Here is a 27,533-nt window from a genome sequence, read left to right on the forward strand (position 1 = left end):
GACATTCAGTACAAGGTCATGTAATCTAACAGATCCACAGTTTCGGCTACTAAAAACATTAATATATATTTTTATATCCGTGGTTATGTTCCTATATAAGACTAGTTAACATAACGGCGGAACTGAGAAATCCGTTATAGAGGCAACATAATGACCGCAACCCTTTTCACTGCAGCTGGAAACGGTTCTCCGGTGCGACTCATTGGACTGATGACGGACACTGTTTGATGGTGCGCATGCGTATATCTGTAGTCGAATGCAGCAGTAGTGGAGACAGGGAACTGGTATTTTTTTTACCGACCTCTCCGTTGTGATCTTGGTTGTACATCACAGGCTACCTGAGCATTTCTCCATCCTCGATCTGTGTGCGCTATGAACCGTGTATGTGCATATCTTGCTCAGTGTTTATAGCCTTATACGTACCGGCCTAGTTGACTCGTAACGAAACGACAAAAGACCTGAAGTCCCTTTTATTTGTGATGATCGTTTCTACTCGTTGTCTATGGACCGGATCCACCGTACAATAATAGGCACGGAGGAAATGTCCCGGTAGAAGATGGGCCTGTAACGAACCGATATTTCTAACATTCTCCTATAAGGAGAAGGACATTGAAAACGGAAAGATGAAGATCTGGAGTACAGAACATGTTTTCAGGTTAGTAGGCCAAGAGTCTCTAAACCGAGCATATCGATAGGCTAGTTTACCGTTACCGTTAAATGCAGTGTTGCTTTGTACAACCGTGGTCTTTTATGTGATTGATTTGAATCTCTATCGTTCCAAATGTTAGTCTACATTAAGAGGCGTGTCGAAATAAGCGCAGAGCAGCGATGCGATCCTACACGGTTCCCTCTCCCGTTGGGCATGTGAGGGATACGGTGTTACTATTGAGGTCCCGGTGTTGTCCTACACGGTTCCCTCTCCCGTTGGGCATGTGAGGGATACGGTGTTACTATTGAGGTCCCGGTTCCCTCTCCCATTGGGCATGTGAGGGATACGGTGTTACTATTGAGGTCCCGGTTCCCTCTCCCATTGAGCATGTGAGGGATACGGTGTTACTATTGAGGTCCCGGTGTTGTGCCGAAAATCTCCCCACCTGACAGAATTTGAACCCAGTATTTTTCTGAAAGTGTCAGGATAATAATTCAACCGTAGTTGTTCTGAAATGTTTTTTGCTTGCCAACATTTGACTCCCTCCTCTATGTTTAATATAACACGCATACATTACATTATTGATCTCGGTTGCCGATCCTAACGTGAAGTTTGTTCTATAGAAAGTATTTGACTCTAGCCACAAAAGTAAGGAAATTATAAGGGGTGATTCTGCCAGGGGGTGATTTCCGGCACAACACCAGTTTTATAAAGTATCGCTGTCACACAAACGTTTGAACATGTCTGTTACGTTGTTCTACAAGGTGTCAGTCGTGTGAAACGAGTAGCCAAACGTTTATGATTAAAGGGATATCGGCCAAACGTTTATGATTAAAGGGATAGTAGCCAAACGTTTATGATTAAAGGGATATCGGCCAAACGTTTATGATTAAAGGGATAGTAGCCAAACGTTTATGATTAAAGGGATATCGGCCAAACGTTTATGATTAAAGGGATAGTAGCCAAACGTTTATGATTAAAGGGATAGTAGCCAAACGTTTATGATTAAAGGGATAGTAGCCAAACGTTTATGATTAAAGGGATATCGCCAAACGTTTATGATTAAAGGGATAGTAGCCAAACGTTTATGATTAAAGGGATAGTAGCCAAACGTTTATGATTAAAGGGATAGTAGCCAAACGTTTATGATTAAAGGGATAGTGGCCAAACGTTTATGATTAAAGGGATAGTAGCCAAACGTTTATGATTAAAGGGATATCGCCAAACGTTTATGATTAAAGGGATAGTAGCCAAACGTTTATGATTAAAGGGATATCGCCAAACGTTTATGATTAAAGGGATAGTAGCCAAACGTTTATGATTAAAGGGATAGTAGCCAAACGTTTATGATTAAAGGGATAGTAGCCAAACGTTTATGATTAAAGGGATAGTGGCCAAACGTTTATGATTAAAGGGATAGTAGCCAAACGTTTATGATTAAAGGGATATCGCCAAACGTTTATGATTAAAGGGATAGTAGCCAAACGTTTATGATTAAAGGGATAGTGGCCAAACGTTTATGATTAAAGGGATAGTAGCCAAACGTTTATGATTAAAGGGATAGTAGCCAAACGTTTATGATTAAAGGGATAGTTAATTCAAAATCACCCACTATACTCTAACACGAAAATTAATTGAGCCTCACGGTGGTCCTGTGGAGTTCAGTTGGTAGCAGATGGCACTTCGAAAGCCAGGATAAGGGGTTTGATTCCCGGGACTCATCTATATGTAGCATGTAGCATGTATGACTGCATGACTGCCAGTTGCTTTGGATAATAGCATTTGCTAAATGGCATAAATGATTGAAACAACCCATTTTGAAGATAACTACAGGTCTAATGATTATGACATTGCATGACCATTTCATCTTGTTTAGTAACCTGGCTGTTATTCTGCTTTAGTAATTGGGCCATATTCACAATGTTTAACCTGGCTGTTATTCTGCTTTAGTAATTGGGCCATATTCACAATGTTTAACCTGGCTGTTATTCTGCTTTAGTAATTGGGCCATATTCACAATGTTTAACCTGGCTGTTATTCTGCTTTAGTAATTGGGCCATATTCACAATGTTTAACCTGGCTGTTATTCTGCTTTAGTAATTGGGCCATATTCACAATGTTTAACCTGGCTGTTATTCTGCTTTAGTAATTGGGCCATATTCACAATGTTTAACCTGGCTGTTATTCTGCTTTAGTAATTGGGCCATATTCACAATGTTTAACCTGGCTGTTATTCTGCTTTAGTAATTGGGCCATATTCACAATGTTTAACCTGGCTGTTATTCTGCTTTAGTAATTGGGCCATATTCACAATGTTTAACCTGGCTGTTATTCTGCTTTAGTAATTGGGCCATATTCACAATGTTTAACCTGGCTGTTATTCTGCTTTAGTAATTGGGCCATATTCACAATGTTTAACCTGGCTGTTATTCTGCTTTAGTAATTGGGCCATATTCACAATGTTTAGCCTGGCTGTTATTCTGCTTTAGTAATTGGGCCATATTCACAATGTTTAACCTGGCTGTTATTCTGCTTTAGTAATTGGGCCATATTCACAATGTTTAGCCTGGCTGTTATTCTGCTTTAGTAATTGGGCCATATTCACAATGTTTAACCTGGTGTGTCAAAGGACCGTGTTACCATGTTTAGTGACCTGACTGATTATCCTGTACTGAGAGACGGTGATCAAGGCAACGATGAGAAAATAGCCTAATCCCATGAACCCTAACAGTCCTCCTCCTCTCTGTCTCGCTATGTCTCTCTCTGTCTCTCTCTCTGTTTGTCTCCCTCTGTTTGTCTCTCTGTCTCTCTCTCTGTTTGTCTCTCTGTCTGTCTCTCTCTCTGTTTGTCTCTCTGTCTCTCTCTGTTTGTCTCTCTGTCTCTCTCTCTGTTTGTCTCTCTGTCTCTCTGTCTCTCTCTCTGTTTGTCTCTCTGTTTCTCTCTCTGTTTGTCTCTCTGTCTCTCTCTCTGTTTGTCTCTCTCTCTCTCTCTGTTTGTCTCTCTGTCTCTCTCTCTGTCTCTCTCTCTGTTTGTCTCTCTGTCTCTCTCTCTCTCTCTCTCTGTTTGTCTCTCTGTCTCTCTCTCTGTTTGTCTCTCTGTCTCTCTCTCTGTTTGTCTCTCTGTCTCTCTCTCTGTTTGTCTCTCTGTCGCTCTCTCTGTTTGTCTCTGTCTCTCTCTCTGTTTGTCTCTCTGTCTCTCTCTCTGTTTGTCTCTGTCTCTCTCTCTGTTTGTCTCTCTGTCTCTCTCTGTCTCTCTCTCTGTTTGTCTCTCTGTCTCTCTCTGTCTCTCTCTCTGTTTGTCTCTCTGTCTCTCTCTCTGTTTGTCTCTCTGTCTCTCTCTCTGTTTGTCTCTCTGTCTCTCTCTCTGTTTGTCTCTGTCTCTCTCTCTGTTTGTCTCTCTGTTTCTCTCTCTGTTTGTCTCTCTGTCTCTCTCTCTGTTTGTCTCTCTGTCTCTCTCTCTGTTTGTCTCTGTCTCTCTCTCTGTTTGTCTCTCTGTCTCTCTCTCTGTTTGTCTCTCTGTCTCTCTCTCTGTTTGTCTCTCTGTTTGTCTCTCTGTCTCTCTCTCTGTCTCTCTCTCTGTTTGTCTCTCTGTCTCTCTCTCTGTTTGTCTCTCTGTCTCTCTCTCTGTTTGTCTCTCTGTCTCTCTCTCTGTTTGTCTCTCTGTCTCTCTCTCTGTTTGTCTCTCTGTTTGTCTCTCTGTCTCTCTCTCTGTCTCTCTCTCTGTTTGTCTCTCTGTCTCTCTCTCTGTTTGTCTCTCTGTCTCTCTCTGTTTGTCTCTCTGTTTGTCTCTCTGTTTGTCTCTCTGTCTCTCTCTCTGTTTGTCTCTCTGTTTGTCTCTCTGTCTCTCTCTCTGTCTCTCTCTCTGTTTGTCTCTCTGTCTCTCTCTCTGTTTGTCTCTCTGTCTCTCTCTGTCTCTCTCTCTGTTTGTCTCTCTGTCTCTCTCTCTGTTTGTCTCTCTGTCTCTCTCTCTGTTTGTCTCTCTGTCTCTCTCTCTCTGTTTGTCTCTCTGTCTCTCTCTCTGTTTGTCTCTCTGTCTCTCTCTCTGTTTGTCTCTCTGTCTCTCTCTCTGTTTGTCTCTCTGTCTCTCTCTCTGTTTGTCTCTCTGTTTGTCTCTCTGTCTCTCTCTCTGTTTGTCTCTCTGTCTCTCTCTCTGTTTGTCTCTCTGTCTCTCTCTGTCTCTCTCTCTGTTTGTCTCTCTGTCTCTCTCTCTGTTTGTCTCTCTGTCTCTCTCTCTGTTTGTCTCTCTGTCTCTCTCTCTGTTTCTGTCTCTCACTGTCTTTCTCTCTGACTGTAGCTACCCGTGGGAGACGGTGATCAAGGCAGCGATGAGGAAGTACCCTAACCCCATGAACCCTAATGTGGTGGGAGTGGATGTGTTGGACAGGAACCTGGATACCGACGGACGGCTCCACAGCCACAGACTCCTCAGCACCGAGTGGGGCCTGCCAGGCATCGTACGAGCGGTCAGTAAGTCTCTCTCTTTCTCTTTCTCTCACTCTCTCTTTCTCTCTCAAGCGTCGTCCACAGGGTATGGCGTTGCAAAATGGAGTGATAGTCTTCCTTCTTCAAGATCCCTTTTACCCTGTACACATCTCCCACTTTACCACCACCAAAGCACCCCCAGACCATCACATTGCCTCCCCAGACCATCACATTGCCTCCCCCAGACCATCACATTGCCTCCACCAGACCATCACATTGCCACCCCCAGACCATCACATTGCCTCCCCAGACCATCACATTGCCTCCCCAGACCATCACATTGCCTCCACCAGACCATCACATTGCCTCCCCAGACCATCACATTGCCTCCACCAGACCATCACATTGCCTCCACCAGACCATCACATTGCCTCCCCAGACCATCACATTGCCTCCCCCAGACCATCACATTGCCTCCCCAGACCATCACATTGCCTCCCCAGACCATCACATTGCCTCCACCAGACCGTCACATTGCCTCCCCAGACCATCACATTGCCTCCCCAGACCATCACATTGCCTCCCCAGACCATCACATTGCCTCCACCAGACCATCACATTGCCTCCACCAGACCATCACATTGCCTCCACCAGACCATCACATTGCCTCCACCAGACCATCACATTGCCTCCACCAGACCATCACATTGCCTCCCCCAGACCATCACATTGCCTCCACCAGACCATCACATTGCCTCCCCCAGACCATCACATTGCCTCCACCAGACCATCACATTGCCTCCACCAGGCCATCACATTGCCTCCCCCAGACCATCACATTGCCTCCCCCAGACCATCACATTGCCTCCCCCAGACCATCACATTGCCTCCCCAGACCATCACATTGCCTCCCCCAGACCATCACATTGCCTCCACCAGACCATCACATTGCCTCCCCAGACCATCACATTGCCTCCCCCAGACCATCACATTGCCTCCACCAGACCATCACATTGCCTCCCCAGACCATCACATTGCCTCCCCCAGACCATCACATTGCCTCCCCCAGACCATCACATTGCCTCCCCCAGACCATCACATTGCCTCCCCCAGACCATCACATTGCCTCCCCCAGACCATCACATTGCCTCCACCAGGCCATCACATTGCCTCCACCAGGCTTGACAGATGGTTCACTTCTCCAGCATCTTTTCATTTTTTCTGCGTCTCACGAATGTTCTTCTTTGTAAACCAAACACCTCAAACATAGATTAATCTGTCCATAACACTTTTTTTCCAATCTTCATCTGTTCAGTGTCTGTGTTCTTTTGTCCATCTGAATATTTTATTTTTATTGGCCAGTCTGAGATAAGGCTTTTTCTTTGCAACTCTGCCTAGAAGGCCAGCATCCCCGGAGTCTCCTCTTCACTGTTGACATTGAGACTGGACAGAGGAACTCTGCCTAGAAGGCCAGCATCCCCGGAGTCTCCTCTTCACTGTTGACGATGAGACTGGACAGAGGAACTCTGCCTAGAAGGCCAGCATCCCGGAGTCGCCTCTTCACTGTTGACGTTGAGACTGGACAGAGGAACTCTGCCTAGAAGGCCAGCATCCCCGGAGTCTCCTCTTCACTGTTGACTTTGAGACTGGACAGAGGAACTCTGCCTAGAAGGCCAGCATCCCGGAGTCGCCTCTTCACTGTTGACGTTGAGACTGGACAGAGGAACTCTGCCGAGAAGGCCAGCATCCAGGAGTCACCTCTTCACTGTTGACGTTGAGACTGGACAGAGGAACTCTGCCTAGAAGGCCAGCATCCCGGAGTCTCCTCTTCACTGTTGACGTTGAGACTGGACAGAGGAACTCTGCCTGGAAGGCCAGCATCCCGGAGTCTCCTTTTCACTGTTGACGCTGAGACTGACAGAGGAACTCTGCCTAGAAGGCCAGCATCCCGGAGTCGCCTCTTCACTGTTGACGTTGAGACTGGACAGAGGAACTCTGCCTTGAAGGCCAGCATCCCGGAGTCGCCTCTTCACTGTTGACGTTGAGACTGGACAGAGGAACTCTGCCTAGAAGGCCAGCATCCCAGAGTCGCCTCTTCACTGTTGATGTTGAGACGGGTGTTTTGAAGGGTACTATTTAATGAAGCTGCCAGTTGAGGACTTGTGAGGCGTCTGCTTCTCAAACTAGACACTCAAATGTACTTGTCCTCTTGCTCAGTTGTGCACCGGGGCCTCCCACTCCTCTTTCTATTCTGGTTACGGCCAGTTTGCGCTGTTCTGTGAAGGGATTAGTACACAGCCTTGTACGAGATCTTCAGCTTCTTGGCAATTTCTTGCATGGAATAGCGAGAAATAGACTGACATGAATGCTTCTAGAGTGTGTATATATATATAGACTGACCTGAATGCTTCTAGAGTGTGTGTATATATAGACTGACCTGAATGTTTCTAGAGTGTGTGTATATATATATATAGACTGACCTGAATGCTTCTAGAGTGTGTGTATATATATATAGACTGACCTGAATGCTTCTAGAGTGTGTGTGTATATATAGACTGACCTGAATGCTTCTAGAGTGTGTATATATATAGACTGACCTGAATGCTTCTAGAGTGTATATATATATATAGACTGACCTGAATGCTTCTAGAGTGTGTGTGTATATATAGACTGACCTGAATGCTTCTAGAGTGTGTGTATATATATATAGACTGACCTGAATGCTTCTAGAGTGTGTGTATATATAGACTGACCTGAATGCTTCTAGAGTGTGTGTATATATAGACTGACCTGAATGTTTCTAGAGTGTGTGTGTATATATAGACTGACCTGAATGCTTCTAGAGTGTGTGTATATATAGACTGACCTGAATGCTTCTAGAGTGTGTGTATATATATAGACTGACCTGAATGCTTCTAGAGTGTGTGTATATATATATAGACTGACCTGAATGCTTCTAGAGTGTGTGTGTATATATAGACTGACCTGAATGCTTCTAGAGTGTGTGTGTATATATAGACTGACCTGAATGCTTCTAGAGTGTGTGTATATATATAGACTGACCTGAATGTTTCTAGAGTGTGTGTATATATATAGACTGACCTGAATGTTTCTAGAGTGTGTGTATATATATGGACTGACCTGAATGTTTCTAGAGTGTGTGTATATATATATATATAGACTGACCTGAATGCTTCTAGAGTGTGTGTATATATATATATAGACTGACCTGAATGCTTCTAGAGTGTGTGTATATATATATATAGACTGACCTGAATGCTTCTAGAGTGTGTGTATATATATATATAGACTGACCTGAATGTTTCTAGAGTGTGTGTATATATATAGACTGACCTGAATGTTTCTAGAGTGTGTATATATATAGACTGACCTGAATGCTTCTAGAGTGTGTATATATATAGACTGACCTGAATGCTTCTAGAGTGTGTGTATATATATAGACTGACCTGAATGTTTCTAGAGTGTGTGTATATATAGACTGACCTGAATGCTTCTCTTGTAGATCTTGGGGACCAGTCATACCCAGACGTACGTCAAGGAGCATTCCATCGTGGATCCCGAGGAGAAGAAGATGGAACTTTATTCAACTAATGTGAGCGAAAAGCGGTCCCCTTCTCTTGTGTAATCAGGTTTCTGTTGTTGTTGGTATCTTCATGAACATTTCATACAAATGATTGTCTTCTTCTTCTTCTTCTTCTTCTTCTTCTTCTTCTTCTTCTTCTTCTTCTTCTTCTTCTTCGTCCCGCAGATAACTCTAACCAATCTGGTGTCAGTGGATGAACGACTGGTTTACAGACCTCATCCAGACAACCCAGAGGTGTAAGTAGAAAGAAAGCCCCAACCTAGCATGATAACACATTATAACACATTACAACCTAGCAGGATAACACATTATAACACATTACAACCTAGCAGGATAACACATTATAACACATTACAACCTAGCAGGATAACACATTATAACACATTACAACCTAGCAGGATAACACATTATAACACATTACAACCTAGCAGGATAACACATTATAACACATTACAACCTAGCAGGATAACACATTATAACACATTACAACCTAGCAGGATAACACATTATAACACATTACAACCTAGCAGGATAACACATGATAACACATTACAACCTAGCATGATAACACATTATAACACATTACAACCTAGCAGGATAACACATTATAACACATTACAACACATTATAACACATTATAACCTAGCATGATAACACATGATAACACATTACAACCTAGCAGGATAACACATTATAACACATTACAACCTAGCAGGATAACACATTATAACACATTACAACCTAGCAGGATAACACATTATAACACATTATAACCTAGCATGATAACACATTACAACCTAGCATGATAACACATTACAACCTAGCATGATAACACATTACAACCTAGCATGATAACACATTATAACACATTATAACACATTACAACCTAGCATGATAACACATTACAACCTAGCATGATAACACATTATAACACATTATAACACATTACAACCTAGCATGATAACACATTACAACCTAGCATGATAACACATTACAACCTAGCATGATAACACATTACAACCTAGCATGATAACACATTACAACCTAGCATGATAACACATTACAACCTAGCATGATAACACATTACAACCTAGCATGATAACACATTATAACACATTACAACCTAGCATGATAACACATTACAACCTAGCATGATAACACATGATAACACATTACAACCTAGCATGATAACACATTACAACCTAGCATGATAACACATTACAACCTAGCATGATAACACATTATAACACATTACAACCTAGCATGATAACACATTACAACCTAGCATGATAACACATGATAACACATTACAACCTAGCATGATAACACATTACAACCTAGCATGATAACACATTACAACCTAGCATGATAACACATTATAACACATTACAACCTAGCATGATAACACATTATAACACATTACAACCTAGCATGATAACACATTACAACCTAGCATGATAACACATTACAACCTAGCATGATAACACACTACAACCTAGCATGATAACACATTATAACACATTACAACCTAGCATGATAACACACTACAACCTAGCATGATAACACATTATAACACATTACAACCTAGCATGATAACACATTACAACACATTACAACCTAGCATGATAACACATTATAACACATTACAACCTAGCATGATAACACACTACAACCTAGCATGATAACACATTATAACACATTACAACCTAGCATGATAACACATTATAACACATTACAACCTAGCATGATAACACATTATAACACATTACAACCTAGCATGATAACACACTACAACCTAGCAGGATAACACATTATAACACATTACAACCTAGCATGATAACACATTATAACACATTACAACCTAGCATGATAACACATTACAACCTAGCAGGATAACACATTATAACACATTACAACCTAGCATGATAACACATTACAACCTAGCATGATAACACATTACAACCTAACAGGATAACACATTATAACACATTACAACCTAGCAGGATAACACATTACAACACATTACAACACATTATAACACATTACAACCTAGCATGATAACACATTACAACCTAGCATGATAACACATTATAACACATTACAACCTAGCATGATAACACATTATAACACATTACAACCTAGCATGATAACACATTACAACCTAGCAGGATAACACATTATAACACATTACAACCTAGCATGATAACACATTACAACCTAGCAGGATAACACATTATAACACATTACAACCTAGCAGGATAACACATTACAACCTAGCATGATAACACATTACAACCTAGCATGATAACACATTACAACCTAGCATGATAACACATTATAACACATTACAACCTAGCAGGATAACACATTATAACACATTACAACCTAGCAGGATAACACATTACAACCTAGCAGGATAACACATTATAACCTAGCATGATAACACATTACAACCTAGCATGATAACACATTACAACACATTACAACCTAGCATGATAACACATTATAACACATTACAACCTAGCATGATAACACATTACAACCTAGCAGGATAACACATTACAACCTAGCATTATAACACATGATAACACATTATAACCTAGCATGATAACACATTACAACATAGCATGATAACACATTTCAACACATTACAACCTAGCATGATAACACATTACAACACATTACAACCTAGCATGATAAAACATTACAACCTAGCAGGATAACACATTACAACCTAGCAGGATAACACATTATAACACATTATAACACATTACAACCTAGCATGATAACACATTATAACACATTACAACCTAGCAGGATAACACATTACAACACATTACAACACATTACAACCTAGCATGATAACACATTACAACCTAGCATGATAACACATTATAACACATTATAACCTAGCATGATAACACATTACAACCTAGCATGATAACACATTATAACACATTACAACCTAGCAGGATAACACATTACAACCTAGCAGGATAACACATTATAACCTAGCAGGATAACACATTATAACACATTACAACCTAGCATGATAACACATTACAACCTAGCAGGATAACACATTACAACACATTACAACCTAGCATGATAACACATTACAACCTAGCATGATAACACATTACAACCTAGCATGATAACACATTACAACCTAGCATGATAACACATTATAACACATTACAACCTAGCAGGATAACACATTATAACACATTACAACCTAGCAGGATAACACATTACAACCTAGCAGGATAACACATTACAACCTAGCATGATAACACATTACAACCTAGCATGATAACACATTACAACCTAGCATGATAACACATTACAACACATTACAACCTAGCATGATAACACATTATAACACATTACAACCTAGCAGGATAACACATTACAACCTAGCAGGATAACACATTATAACACATTACAACCTAGCAGGATAACACATTATAACCTAGCATGATAACACATTACAACCTAGCATGATAACACATTACAACACATTACAACCTAGCATGATAACACATTACAACCTAGCATGATAACACATTATAACACATTACAACCTAGCATGATAACACATTACAACCTAGCAGGATAACACATTATAACACATTACAACCTAGCAGGATAACACATTATAACACATTACAACCTAGCAGGATAACACATTATAACACATTATAACCTAGCATGATAACACATTACAACCTAGCATGATAACACATTACAACCTAGCATGATAACACATTACAACCTAGCATGATAACACATTATAACCTAGCATGATAACACATTACAACCTAGCATGATAACACATTACAACCTAGCATGATAACACATTATAACACATTATAACACATTACAACCTAGCATGATAACACATTACAACCTAGCAGGATAACACATTACAACCTAGCATGATAACACATTACAACCTAGCATGATAACACATTACAACCTAGCATGATAACACATTACAACCTAGCATGATAACACATTACAACCTAGCATGATAACACATTATAACACATTACAACCTAGCATGATAACACATTACAACCTAGCATGATAACACATGATAACACATTACAACCTAGCATGATAACACATTACAACCTAGCATGATAACACATTATAACACATTACAACCTAGCATGATAACACATTATAACACATTACAACCTAGCATGATAACACATTACAACCTAGCATGATAACACATTACAACCTAGCAGGATAACACATTATAACACATTACAACCTAGCATGATAACACATTACAACCTAGCATGATAACACATTATAACACATTACAACCTAGCATGATAACACATTACAACCTAGCATGATAACACATTATAACACATTACAACCTAGCATGATAACACATTATAACCTAGCAGGATAACACATTATAACACATTACAACCTAGCATGATAACACATTACAACCTAGCAGGATAACACATTACAACCTAGCATGATAACACATTACAACCTAGCATGATAACACATTACAACCTAGCATGATAACACATTATAACACATTACAACCTAGCATGATAACACATTATAACACATTACAACCTAGCAGGATAACACATTACAACCTAGCAGGATAACACATTATAACACATTACAACCTAGCAGGATAACACATTACAACCTAGCATGATAACACATTACAACCTAGCATGATAACACATTATAACACATTACAACCTAGCATGATAACACATTACAACCTAGCATGATAACACATTATAACACATTACAACCTAGCATGATAACACATTACAACCTAGCAGGATAACACATTACAACCTAGCATGATAACACATTATAACACATTACAACCTAGCAGGATAACACATTATAACACATTACAACCTAGCATGATAACACATTACAACCTAGCATGATAACACATTACAACCTAGCATGATAACACATTACAACCTAGCATGATAACACATTACAACCTAGCATGATAACACATTACAACCTAGCATGATAACACATTACAACCTAGCATGATAACACATTATAACACATTATAACACATTACAACCTAGCATGATAACACATTACAACCTAGCATGATAACACATTACAACCTAGCATGATAACACATTACAACCTAGCATGATAACACATTACAACCTAGCATGATAACACATTACAACCTAGCATGATAACACATTACAACCTAGCATGATAACACATTATAACACATTACAACCTAGCATGATAACACATTACAACCTAGCATGATAACACATGATAACACATTACAACCTAGCATGATAACACATTACAACCTAGCATGATAACACATTACAACCTAGCATGATAACACATTATAACACATTACAACCTAGCATGATAACACATTACAACCTAGCATGATAACACATGATAACACATTACAACCTAGCATGATAACACATTACAACCTAGCATGATAACACATTACAACCTAGCATGATAACACATTATAACACATTACAACCTAGCATTATAACACATGATAACACATTATAACCTAGCATGATAACACATTACAACCTAGCATGATAACACATTACAACCTAGCAGGACAACACATTATAACCTAGCATTATAACACATTATAACACATTATAACCTAGCATGATAACACATTACAACCTAGCATGATAACACATTATAACACATTACAACCTAGCATGATAACACATTACAACACATTACAACCTAGCATGATAACACATTATAACACATTACAACCTAGCAGGATAACACATTATAACACATTATAACACATTACAACCTAGCATGATAACACATTATAACACATTACAACCTAGCATGATAACACATTATAACACATTACAACCTAGCATGATAACACACTACAACCTAGCAGGATAACACATTATAACACATTACAACCTAGCATGATAACACATTATAACACATTACAACCTAGCATGATAACACATTACAACCTAGCAGGATAACACATTATAACACATTACAACCTAGCATGATAACACATTACAACCTAGCATGATAACACATTACAACCTAACAGGATAACACATTATAACACATTACAACCTAGCAGGATAACACATTACAACACATTACAACACATTACAACCTAGCATGATAACACATTACAACCTAGCATGATAACACATTATAACACATTACAACCTAGCATGATAACACATTATAACACATTACAACCTAGCATGATAACACATTACAACCTAGCAGGATAACACATTATAACACATTACAACCTAGCATGATAACACATTACAACCTAGCATGATAACACATTATAACACATTACAACCTAGCAGGATAACACATTACAACCTAGCATGATAACACATTACAACCTAGCATGATAACACATTACAACCTAGCATGATAACACATTATAACACATTACAACCTAGCAGGATAACACATTATAACACATTACAACCTAGCAGGATAACACATTACAACCTAGCAGGATAACACATTATAACCTAGCATGATAACACATTACAACCTAGCATGATAACACATTACAACACATTACAACCTAGCAGGATAACACATTATAACACATTACAACCTAGCATGATAACACATTATAACACATTACAACCTAGCATGATAACACATTACAACCTAGCAGGATAACACATTATAACCTAGCATGATAACACATTACAACCTAGCATGATAACACATTACAACACATTACAACCTAGCAGGATAACACATTATAACACATTACAACCTAGCATGATAACACATTACAACCTAGCATGATAACACATTACAACCTAGCAGGATAACACATTATAACACATTACAACCTAGCATGATAACACATTACAACCTAGCATGATAACACATTATAACACATTACAACCTAGCAGGATAACACATTACAACACATTACAACACATTACAACCTAGCATGATAACACATTACAACCTAGCATGATAACACATTATAACACATTACAACCTAGCATGATAACACATTATAACACATTACAACCTAGCATGATAACACATTACAACCTAGCATGATAACACATTACAACCTAGCAGGATAACACATTATAACACATTACAACCTAGCATGATAACACATTACAACCTAGCATGATAACACATTATAACACATTACAACCTAGCATGATAACACATTACAACCTAGCATGATAACACATTACAACCTAGCATGATAACACATTACAACCTAGCATGATAACACATTATAACACATTACAACCTAGCAGGATAACACATTATAACACATTACAACCTAGCATGATAACACATTACAACCTAGCAGGATAACACATTACAACCTAGCATGATAACACATTACAACCTAGCATGATAACACATTACAACCTAGCATGATAACACATTACAACACATTACAACCTAGCATGATAACACATTATAACACATTACAACCTAGCAGGATAACACATTACAACCTAGCAGGATAACACATTATAACACATTACAACCTAGCAGGATAACACATTATAACCTAGCATGATAACACATTACAACCTAGCATGATAACACATTACAACACATTACAACCTAGCATGATAACACATTACAACCTAGCATGATAACACATTATAACACATTACAACCTAGCATGATAACACATTACAACCTAGCATGATAACACATTACAACCTAGCATGATAACACATTACAACCTAGCATGATAACACATTACAACCTAGCATGATAACACATTACAACCTAGCATGATAACACATTACAACCTAGCATGATAACACATTATAACACATTACAACCTAGCATGATAACACATTACAACCTAGCATGATAACACATGATAACACATTACAACCTAGCATGATAACACATTACAACCTAGCAGGATAACACATTGTAACACATTACAACCTAGCAGGATAACACATGATAACACATTACAACCTAGCAGGATAACACATTGTAACACATTACAACCTAGCATGATAACACATTACAACCTAGCAGGATAACACATTATAACACATTACAACCTAGCAGGATAACACATTGTAACACATTACAACCTAGCAGGATAACACATGATAACACATTACAACCTAGCAGGATAACACATTATAACACATTACAACCTAGCATGATAACACATTATAACACATTATAACCTAGCAGGATAACACATTATAACACATTATAACCTAGCAGGATAACACATGATAACACATTATAACCTAGCATGATAACACATTACAACCTAGCAGGATAACACATGATAACACATTACAACCTAGCAGGATAACACATTATAACACATTACAACCTAGCATGATAACACATTATAACCTAACAGGATAACACATGATAACACATTACAACCTAGCAGGATAACACATGATAACACATTACAACCTAGCATGATAACACATGATAACACATTACAACCTAGCAGGATAACACATTATAACACATTATAACCTAGCAGGATAACACATGATAACACATTATAACCTAGCATGATAACACATTACAACCTAGCAGGATAACACATGATAACACATTACAACCTAGCAGGATAACACATTATAACACATTACAACCTAGCATGATAACACATTATAACCTAACAGGATAACACATTACAACACATTACAACCTAGCATGATAACACATTACAACCTAGCATGATAACACATTACAACCTAGCATGATAACACATTATAACACATTATAACCTAGCAGGATAACACATTATAACACATTACAACCTAGCATGATAACACATTACAACACATTACAACCTAGCAGGATAACACATTATAACACATTACAACCTAGCAGGATAACACATTACAACCTAGCAGGATAACACATGATAACACATTACAACCTAGCAGGATAACACATTATAACCTAGCATGATAACACATTACAACCTAGCATGATAACACATTACAACACATTACAACCTAGCATGATAACACATTACAACACATTACAACCTAGCAGGATAACACACTACAACCTAGCAGGATAACACATGATAACACATTACAACCTAGCATGATAACACATGATAACACATTACAACCTAGCAGGATAACACATTATAACACATTACAACCTAGCAGGATAACACATTATAACCTAGCATGATAACACATTACAACCTAGCATGATAACACATTACAACACATTACAACCTAGCATGATAACACATTACAACCTAGCATGATAACACATTATAACACATTACAACCTAGCATGATAACACATTACAACCTAGCATGATAACACATTACAACCTAGCATGATAACACATTACAACCTAGCATGATAACACATTACAACCTAGCATGATAACACATTACAACCTAGCATGATAACACATTACAACCTAGCATGATAACACATTACAACCTAGCATGATAACACATTACAACCTAGCATGATAACACATTATAACACATTACAACCTAGCATGATAACACATTACAACCTAGCATGATAACACATTATAACACATTACAACCTAGCATGATAACACATTACAACCTAGCATGATAACACATGATAACACATTACAACCTAGCATGATAACACATTACAACCTAGCAGGATAACACATTGTAACACATTACAACCTAGCATGATAACACATGATAACACATTACAACCTAGCATGATAACACATTACAACCTAGCAGGATAACACATGATAACACATTACAACCTAGCAGGATAACACATTGTAACACATTACAACCTAGCATGATAACACATTACAACCTAGCAGGATAACACATTATAACACATTATAACCTAGCAGGATAACACATTATAACACATTATAACCTAGCAGGATAACACATGATAACACATTATAACCTAGCATGATAACACATTATAACCTAGCATGATAACACATTACAACCTAGCCGGATAACACATGATAACACATTACAACCTAGCAGGATAACACATTATAACACATTACAACCTAGCATGATAACACATTATAACCTAACAGGATAACACATGATAACACATTACAACCTAGCAGGATAACACATGATAACACATTACAACCTAGCATGATAACACATTACAACACATTACAACCTAGCAGGATAACACATGATAACACATTATAACCTAGCATGATAACACATTACAACCTAGCAGGATAACACATGATAACACATTACAACCTAGCAGGATAACACATTATAACACATTACAACCTAGCATGATAACACATTATAACCTAACAGGATAACACATTACAACACATTACAACCTAGCATGATAACACACTGTTCTAACTATCTTGTTCCCCCCTCCAACCCTCCTCTGTCCTCTCAGTGCTGTTCTAACTATCTTGTTCCCCCCTCCAACCCTCCTCTGTCCTCTCAGTGCTGTTCTAACTATCTTGTTCCCCCCCTCCACCCCTCCTCTGTCCCTCTCTGTGCTGTTCTAACTATCTTGTTCCCCCCTCCACCCCTCCTCTGTCCCTCTCAGTGCTTTTCTAACTATCTTGTTCCCCCCTCCAACCCTCCTCTGTCCTCTCAGTGCTGTTCTAACTATCTTGTTCCCCCCCTCCCCCCTCCTCTGTCCTCTCACTGCTGTTCTAACTATCTTGTTCCCCCCTCCACCCCTCCTCTGTCCCTCTCTGTGCTGTTCTAACTATCTTGTTCCCCCCCTCCACCCCTCCTCTGTCCCTCTCAGTGCTGTTCTAACTATCTTGTTCCCCCCCTCCACCCCTCCTCTGTCCCTCTCAGTGCTGTTCTAACTATCTTGTTCCCCCCCTCCACCCCTCCTCTGTCCTCTCAGTACTGTTCTGACCCAGGAGGCCATCATCACAGTAAAAGGAGTCAGTTTGAGCAGTTACCTGGAGGGAATGATGGCCCTCAGAATGTCAGCTAATGCCAGAAAGGTGCTGTTGTAACCCTAATCCCATACAGTATAACCATACCTCAGAATGTCAGCTAATGCCAGAAAGGTGCTGTTGTAACCCTAACCCCATACAGTATAAGCATACCTCAGAATGTCAGCTAACTCCAGACAGGTGCTGTTGTAACCCTAACCCCATACACTATAACCATACCTCAGAATGTCAGCTAATGCCAGATAGGTGCTGTTGTAACCCTAACCCCATACAGTATAACCATACCTCAGAATGTCAGCTAATGCCAGATAGGTGCTGTTGTAACCCTAACTCCATACAGTATAACCATACCTCAGAATGTCAGCTAATGCCAGATAGGTGCTGTTGTAACCCTAACCCCATACAGTATAACCATACCTCAGAATGTCAGCTAATGCCAGATAGGTGCTGTTGTAACCCTAACCCCATACAGTATAACCATACCTCAGAATGTCAGCTAATGCCAGATAGGTGCTGTTGTAACCCTAACCCCATACAGTATAACCATACCTCAGAATGTCAGCTAACTCCAGACAGGTGCTGTTGTAATACGTTACTCTACAGAATCTCCTTAAGCCATACTGATGTAACAATCCTTCTCTGTGTGTTACTGTCTCTATAGGGTTGGGATGCTCTATCTAAGATCTTCTCTGTGTGTTACTGTCTCTATAGGGTTGGGATGCTCTATCTAAGATCTTCTCTGTGTGTTACTGTCTCTATAGGGTTGGGATGCTCTATCTAAGATCTTCTCTGTGTGTTACTGTCTCTATAGGGTTGGGATGCTCTATCTAAGATCTTCTCTGTGTGTTACTGTCTCTATAGGGTTGGGATGCTCTATCTAAGATCTTCTCTGTGTGTTACTGTCTCTATAGGGTTGGGATGCTCTATCTAAGATCTTCTCTGTGTGTTACTGTCTCTATAGGGTTGGGATGCTCTATCTAAGATCTTCTCTGTGTGTTACTGTCTCTATAGGGTTGGGATGCTCTATCTAAGATCTTCTCTGTGTGTTACTGTCTCTATAGGGTTGGGATGCTCTATCTAAGATCTTCTCTGTGTGTTACTGTCTCTATAGGGTTGGGATGCTCTATCTAAGATCTTCTCTGTGTGTTACTGTCTCTATAGGGTTGGGATGCTCTATCTAAGATCTTCTCTGTGTGTTACTGTCTCTACAGGGTTGGGATGCTCTATCTGAGATCTTCTCTGTGTGTTACTGTCTCTATAGGGTTGGGATGCTCTATCTAAGATATTCTCTGTGTGTTACTGTCTCTATAGGGTTGGGATGCTCTATCTAAGATCTTCTCTGTGTGTTACTGTCTCTATAGGGTTGGGATGCTCTATCTGAGATCTTCTCTGTGTGTTACTGTCTCTATAGGGTTGGGATGCTCTATCTAAGATCTTCTCTGTGTATTACTGTCTCTATAGGGTTGGGATGCTCTATCTAAGATCTTCTCTGTGTGTTACTGTCTCTATAGGGTTGGGATGCTCTATCTAAGATCTTCTCTGTGTGTTACTGTCTCTATAGGGTTGGGATGCTCTATCTGAGATCTTCTCTGTGTGTTACTGTCTCTATAAGGTTGGGATGCTCTATCTAAGATCTTCTCTGTGTGTTACTGTCTCTACAGGGTTGGGATGCTCTATCTGAGATCTTCTCTGTGTGTTACTGTCTCTATAGGGTTGGGATGCTCTATCTAAGATCTTCTCTGTGTGTTACTGTCTCTATAGGGTTGGGATGCTCTATCTGAGATCTTCTCTGTGTGTTACTGTCTCTATAAGGTTGGGATGCTCTATCTAAGATCTTCTCTGTGTGTTACTGTCTCTACAGGGTTGGGATGCTCTATCTGAGATCTTCTCTGTGTGTTACTGTCTCTATAGGGTTGGGATGCTCTATCTGAGATCTTCTCTGTGTGTTACTGTCTCTATAGGGTTGGGATGCTCTATCTAAGATCTTCTCTGTGCGTTACTGTCTCTATAGGGTTGGGATGCTCTATCTAAGATCTTCTCTGTGTGTTACTGTCTCTATAGGGTTGGGATGCTCTATCTGAGATCTTCTCTGTGTGTTACTGTCTCTATAGGGTTGGGATGCTCTATCTAAGATCTTCTCTGTGTGTTACTGGCTCTATAGGGTTGGGATGCTCTATCTAAGATCTTCTCTGTGTGTTACTGTCTCTATAGGGTTGGGATGCTCTATCTAAGATCTTCTCTGTGTGTTACTGTCTCTATAGGGTTGGGATGCTCTATCTAAGATCTTCTCTGTGTGTTACTGTCTCTATAGGGTTGGGATGCTCTATCTGAGATCTTCTCTGTGTGTTACTGTCTCTATAGGGTTGGGATGCTCTATCTAAGATCTTCTCTGTGTGTTACTGTCTCTATAGGGTTGGGATGCTATTGAGTGGATCATTCAGAACTCTGAAAGGGAGAACGTTCCTCTGTGCGAGCTGTACTGACTCTGGTAACTACTCTTCCCTGGCTGAGCTTAGCATCACCTGACTGGTAACTACTCTTCCCTGCCTGAGCTTAGCATCACCTGACTGGTAACTACTCTTCCCTGCCTGAGCTTAGCAGCACCTGCCTGGTAACTACTCTTCCCTGGCTGAGCTTAGCAGCACCTGACTGGTAACTACTCTTCTCAGGCTGAGCTTAGCAGCACCTGACTGGTAACTACTCTTCCCTGGCCTAGCTTAGCAGCACCTGACTGGTAACTACTCTTCCCTGGCCGAGCTTAGCAGCACCTGACTGGTAACTACTCTTCCCTGGCTGAACTTAGCAGCACCTGACTGGTAACTACTCTTCCCTGGCTGAACTTAGCAGCACCTGACTGGTAACTACTCTTCCCTAGCCGAGCTTAGCAGCACCTGACTGGTAACTACTCTTCCCTGGCTGAGCTTAGCAGCACCTGACTGGTAACTACTCTTCCCTGGCTGAACTTAGCAGCACCTGACTGGTAACTACTCTTCCCTGGCTGAGCTTAGCAGCACCTGACTGGTAACTACTCTTCCCTGGCTGAGCTTAGCAGCACCTGACTGGTAACTACTCTTCCCTGGCCGAGCTTAGCAGCACCTGACTGGTAACTACTCTTCCCTAGCCTAGCTTAGCAGCACCTGACTGGTAACTACTCTTCCCTAGCCTAGCTTAGCAGCACCTGACTGGTAACTACTCTTCCCTAGCCGAGCTTAGCAGCACCTGACTGGTAACTACTCTTCCCTAGCCTAGCTTAGCAGCACCTGACTGGTAACTACTCTTCCCTGGCCTAGCTTAGCAGCACCTGACTGGTAACTACTCTTCCCTAGCCTAGCTTAGCAGCACCTGCCTGCATGCTGCTGTAATGGTTCATTTAGACAATGGCCTTTTTCCATTTATGTTCTTCTATCTTGTTAGTTAGAACCAGACAAGATCCAATACTTTCAGCAATGAAATGGGGAAAAACTTGAAAGCGCCTGTCAACTTTCTTTCTGTCTGTTTGATAATAACACTTCTGTTATTGTTGCCTGCAGGAAGGGCCAATCAGAGGACTGTGTCGACGACATGATCAGGGACTATATCATCCTACACCAAGCAGCCCAGCCAAACCTCCCACATGGCAGCTGGGAATCAGAACCCTCCCTGGTGACCAGGCTTTATAGAGGGCATCACAACCCTCATCACAACCTCCCTGGTGACCAGACTCCATAGAGGGCATCACAACCCTCCCTGGTGACCAGACTCCATAGAGGGCATCACAACCCTCCTTGGTGACCAGACTCCATAGAGGGCATCACAACCCTCCCTGGTGACCAGACTCCATAGAGGGCATCACAACCCTCCCTGGTGACCAGACTCCATAGAGGGCATCACAACCCTCCCTGGTGACCAGGCTCCAGAGGGCATCACAACCTTCCCTGGTGACCAGGCTCCATAGAGGGCATCACAACCCTCCCTGGTGACCAGGCTCCATAGAGGGCATCACAACCTTCCCTGGTGACCAGGCTCCATAGAGGGCATCACAACCCTCCCTGGTGACCAGGCTCCATAGAGGGCATCACAACCTTCCCTGGTGACCAGGCTCCATAGAGGGCATCACAACCCTCCCTGGTGACCAGGCTCCATAGAGGGCATCACAACCCTCCCTGGTGACCAGGCTCCATAGAGGGCATCACAACCCTCATCACAACCCTCCTCCCAACCCTCCCTGGTGACCAGACTCCATAGAGGGCATCACAACCCTCCCTGGTGACCAGACTCCATAGAGGGCATCACAACCCTCCCTGGTGACCAGGCTCCATAGAGGGCATCACAACCCTCCTCCCAACCCTCCCTGGTGACCAGACTCCATAGAGGGCATCACAACCCTCCTCCCAACCCTCCCTGGTGACCAGGCTCCATAGAGGGCATCACAACCCTCCTCCCAACTCTCCCTGGTGACCAGACTCCATAGAGGGCATCACAACCCTCCTCCCAACCCTCCCTGGTGACCAGACTCCATAGAGGGCATCATAAAGAATGTTGCTGTCTGTCAAGTCGACGATCAATAGAAACACAAGGGTTATTCAAGGGTCCTTCTGTAGCTCAGTTGGTAGAGCATGGCGCTTGTAACGCCAGGGTAGTGGGTTCGATTCCGGGACCACCCATACGTAGAATGTATGCACACATGACTGTAAGTCGCTTTGGATAAAAGCGTCTGCTAAATGGCATATATTATTATTATTATTATTATATTATATTATTATATTATTATTATATTATATTATTATTATATCATCAGAAAGACTGCGATCATTGATCCTTCCACAGAAAGATTTCCCTACTGAGGGATTGAGGCCAACGTTAATGTCCAGGAGGATATTGATTGGATACAAAGGTCTATGATAGATGTAGGTTGCGTGCCATTTAGGATGCTATTCAGGATGACATTTGTAATTCATATGTCGTGTGAATTACATATAAAAGCTACAAAACGTCATTCTCCATATGAAATGCGGATGGTATTTGCTATGGAAATGATCTACTGTATGAAGTATGCATTCAGCATTCTCTTATGGAAGGTTCTTCAGTAATCTGTCACAGCATTCTCTTAAGAGAGGTTCTCCAGGAATCTATCACAACATTCTCTTACGGGAGGTTCTCCAGGAAGCTATCAGAACATTCTCTTACAGAAGGTTCTTCCAGGGAATCTGTCACAACATTCTCTTACGGAAGGTTCTTCCAGGGAATCTGTCACAACATTCTCTTACGGAAGGTTCTTCCAGGGAATCTGTCACAACATTCTCTTACGGAAGGTTCTTCCAGGGAATCTGTCACAACATTCTCTTACGGAAGGTTCTTCCAGGGAATCTGTCACAACATTCTCTTACGGAAGGTTCTTCCAGGGAATCTGTCACAACATTCTCTTACGGAAGGTTCTTCCAGGGAATCTGTCACAACATTCTCTTACGGAAGGTTCTTCCAGGGAATCTGTCACAACATTCTCTTACGGAAGGTTCTTCCAGGGAATCTGTCACAACATTCTTTTACGGAAGGTTCTTCCAGGGAATCTGTCACAACATTCTCTTACGGAAGGTTCTTCCAGGGAATCTGTCACAACATTCTCTTACGGAAGGTTCTTCCAGGGAATCTGTCACAACATTCTCTTACGGAAGGTTCTTCCAGGGAATCTGTCACATCATTCTCTTACGGAAGGTTCTTCCAGGGAATCTGTCACAACATTCTTTTACGGAAGGTTCTTCCAGGGAATCTGTCACATCATTCTCTTACGGAAGGTTCTTCCAGGGAATCTGTCACATCATTCTCTTACGGAAGGTTCTTCCAGGGAATCTGTCACAACATTCTTTTACGGAAGGTTCTTCCAGGGAATCTGTCACATCATTCTCTTACGGAAGGTTCTTCCAGGAATCTGTCACATCATTCTTTTACGGAAGGTTCTTCCAGGGAATCTGTCACAACATTCTCTTACGGAAGGTTCAATGGTTTTTCATATTTAAACAAGAGAGTTTCTTTGTTTTAAACACAATGGATATTTCTTTGCATGTAGAGAGTCTAGGATTATGAAGGTATATACATTAAATGAATGTACAGTGACCTCACATAGATAGGAAAACTACAGTAGAGCTAACAATGCAGTAAAAATATATCTAAATGTTCAGACAGAAAGTTCAACGATTAGAGAGAACAACCTCGCTCTACAGACCAGGGTGATATGTTACATACCGCTGTGAACAGGACCTCGTTGGGTTGGCAAATGGACTTCATGACAGATGGGTATTTTAACGGGCTAACAAGTATTGGTAGTCGCTGCTGTCATTAACAACACTGGACCTATGTTTAAACTAATGTGTCTAAAATGGCATCCTATTCCCTACATAGTGCACTACTGTAGACCAGAACCCTATTCCCTACATAGTGCACTACTATAGACCAGAGCCCTATTCCCTATATAGTGCACTACTATAGACCAGAGCCCTATTCCCTATATAGTGCACTACTATAGACCAGAGCCCTATTCCCTATATAGTGCACTACTATAGACCAGAGCCCTATTCCCTATATAGTGCACTACTATAGACCAGAGCCCTATTCCCTATATAGTGCACTACTATAGACCAGAGCCCTATTCCCTATATAGTGCACTACTATAGACCAGAGCCCTATTCCCTATATAGTGCACTACTATAGACCAGAGCCCTATTCCCTATATAGTGCACTACTATAGACCAGAGCCCTATTCCCTATATAGTGCACTACTATAGACCAGAGCCCTATTCCCTATATAGTGCACTACTATAGACCAGAGCCCTATTCCCTATATAGTGCACTACTATAGACCAGAGCCCTATTCCTACTTAGTGCACTACTATAGACCAGAGCCCTATTCCCTATATAGTGCACTACTTTAGACCAGAGCCCTATTCCCTACATAGTGCACTACTTTAGACCAGAGTCCTATTCCCTATATAGTGCACTACTTTAGACCAGAGTCCTATTCCCTACATAGTGCACTACTTTAGACCAGAGTCCTATTCCCTACATAGTGCACTACTTTAGACCAGAGTCCTATGGCCAACTAAGACACTTTACTGACTGGTTTATTTATAGCGTCTTCATATACTTGAATGATCACAGTTGATTTAATTGAATGTTAGAAATATATTTATTTTTGTTATAACATTGTGAAAATTCTTATTTTTTTATTTTAGTTTTTACTTCAGTTCATTTTAGTAGTTATTTTTCTTTAAATTGTATTGTTGGTTAATGGCTTGTATAAAGTAAGCATTTCACATGTTGTGTTCAGGGCATGTGACAAATAAAATTAGATTTGGATTTGAAACCTGCTGTGGACTTGTTACTCTCTCTTTACATACATGCAAATTAGTTGGAAATATGCAAATATGATGGCCTATTTAGTCAACAGTCACTGGCCAATGAATAGAGGACCAGTCTGCAGCACCATCACTGACCAGCCAATAGGACAGAAGATCACGCTGCAGTAAAACCAAGTGGTCAGTTGATGGCGTAAGTGAGCTATGACTGACAGAATGCTGAACAACAAACAAAATGTTGAAATGTTTTGGATCATAATTCTCTGTGTGAACCCAGTATATATAAAGGGATTAATTATCTGTGTGAACCCAGTATATATAAAGGGATTCATTCTCTGTGTGAACCCAGTATATATAAAGGGATTAATTCTCTGTGTGAACCCAGTATATATAAAGGGATTAATTATCTGTGTGAACCTAGTATATATAAAGGGATTAATTCTCTGTGTGAACCCAGTATATATAAAGGGATTAATTCTCTGTGTGAACCCAGTATATATAAAGGGATTAATTCTCTGTGTGAACCCAGTATATATAAAGGGATTAATTCTCTGTGTGAACCCAGTATATATAAAGGGATTAA

At 40.5% G+C, this 27,533-nt stretch overlaps 1 protein-coding gene and 2 long non-coding RNA genes across 14 annotated transcripts; 2 read left to right on the forward strand and 1 right to left on the reverse strand.

The window, feature by feature from the left end:
• The first annotated feature begins 444 nt into the window (after positions 1-444).
• LOC127920265 (PRELI domain containing protein 3A-like) lies at positions 445-23,489 on the forward strand. Of its 3 annotated transcripts, XM_052504171.1 has the most exons (7): positions 450-655; positions 4,943-5,111; positions 8,594-8,683; positions 8,840-8,910; positions 19,568-19,670; positions 22,034-22,110; positions 23,153-23,296. In XM_052504171.1, exons 1-6 carry the CDS (start codon positions 624-626, stop codon positions 22,103-22,105), a joined length of 537 nt encoding a protein of 178 aa, XP_052360131.1. In that variant the 5' UTR covers positions 450-623; the 3' UTR covers positions 22,106-22,110; positions 23,153-23,296. The 3 variants fall into 3 exon arrangements, with proteins under 3 accessions (XP_052360130.1, XP_052360131.1, XP_052360129.1); XM_052504170.1 differs by lacking the exon at positions 22,034-22,110 and having other exon boundaries at positions 445-655; positions 23,153-23,489; XM_052504169.1 differs by lacking the exon at positions 450-655 and having other exon boundaries at positions 4,193-5,111; positions 22,034-22,151; positions 23,153-23,243.
• Positions 11,675-12,397, reverse strand: LOC127920266 (uncharacterized). Its single transcript, XR_008105528.1, has 3 exons — positions 12,315-12,397; positions 11,877-11,932; positions 11,675-11,685 (listed from the first exon to the last, which is right to left on the reverse strand). It is a non-coding gene; the product is annotated as an uncharacterized LOC127920266 (long non-coding RNA).
• A 907-nt stretch (positions 23,490-24,396) lies between the features above and the next one.
• On the forward strand, positions 24,397-26,464 carry LOC127920267 (uncharacterized). Of its 10 annotated transcripts, none has more exons than XR_008105532.1 (4): positions 24,397-25,113; positions 25,154-25,273; positions 25,314-25,353; positions 25,553-26,464. It is a non-coding gene; the product is annotated as an uncharacterized LOC127920267 (long non-coding RNA). The 10 variants fall into 10 exon arrangements; XR_008105531.1 differs by lacking the exon at positions 25,314-25,353 and adding an exon at positions 25,434-25,473; XR_008105538.1 differs by having other exon boundaries at positions 25,154-25,233.
• Positions 26,465-27,533: the final 1,069 nt, after the last annotated feature.

Source organism: Oncorhynchus keta, unplaced genomic scaffold (genome assembly GCF_023373465.1).
Source record: "Oncorhynchus keta strain PuntledgeMale-10-30-2019 unplaced genomic scaffold, Oket_V2 Un_contig_1875_pilon_pilon, whole genome shotgun sequence".
Classification (NCBI taxonomy): Eukaryota; Metazoa; Chordata; class Actinopteri; order Salmoniformes; family Salmonidae; genus Oncorhynchus; species Oncorhynchus keta.

Bases quoted from the DNA above. Each gene is read 5' to 3' on its own strand.
- LOC127920265 (XM_052504170.1), top strand. From the start codon at position 624: ATGAAGATCTGGAGTACAGAACATGTTTTCAG. The intron at 8,684-8,839 runs GTGAGCGAAAAG...TTCGTCCCGCAG, and splicing joins TGGAACTTTATTCAACTAAT to ATAACTCTAACCAATCTGGT. The intron at 19,671-23,152 runs GTGCTGTTGTAA...TGTTGCCTGCAG, and splicing joins TGTCAGCTAATGCCAGAAAG to GAAGGGCCAATCAGAGGACT.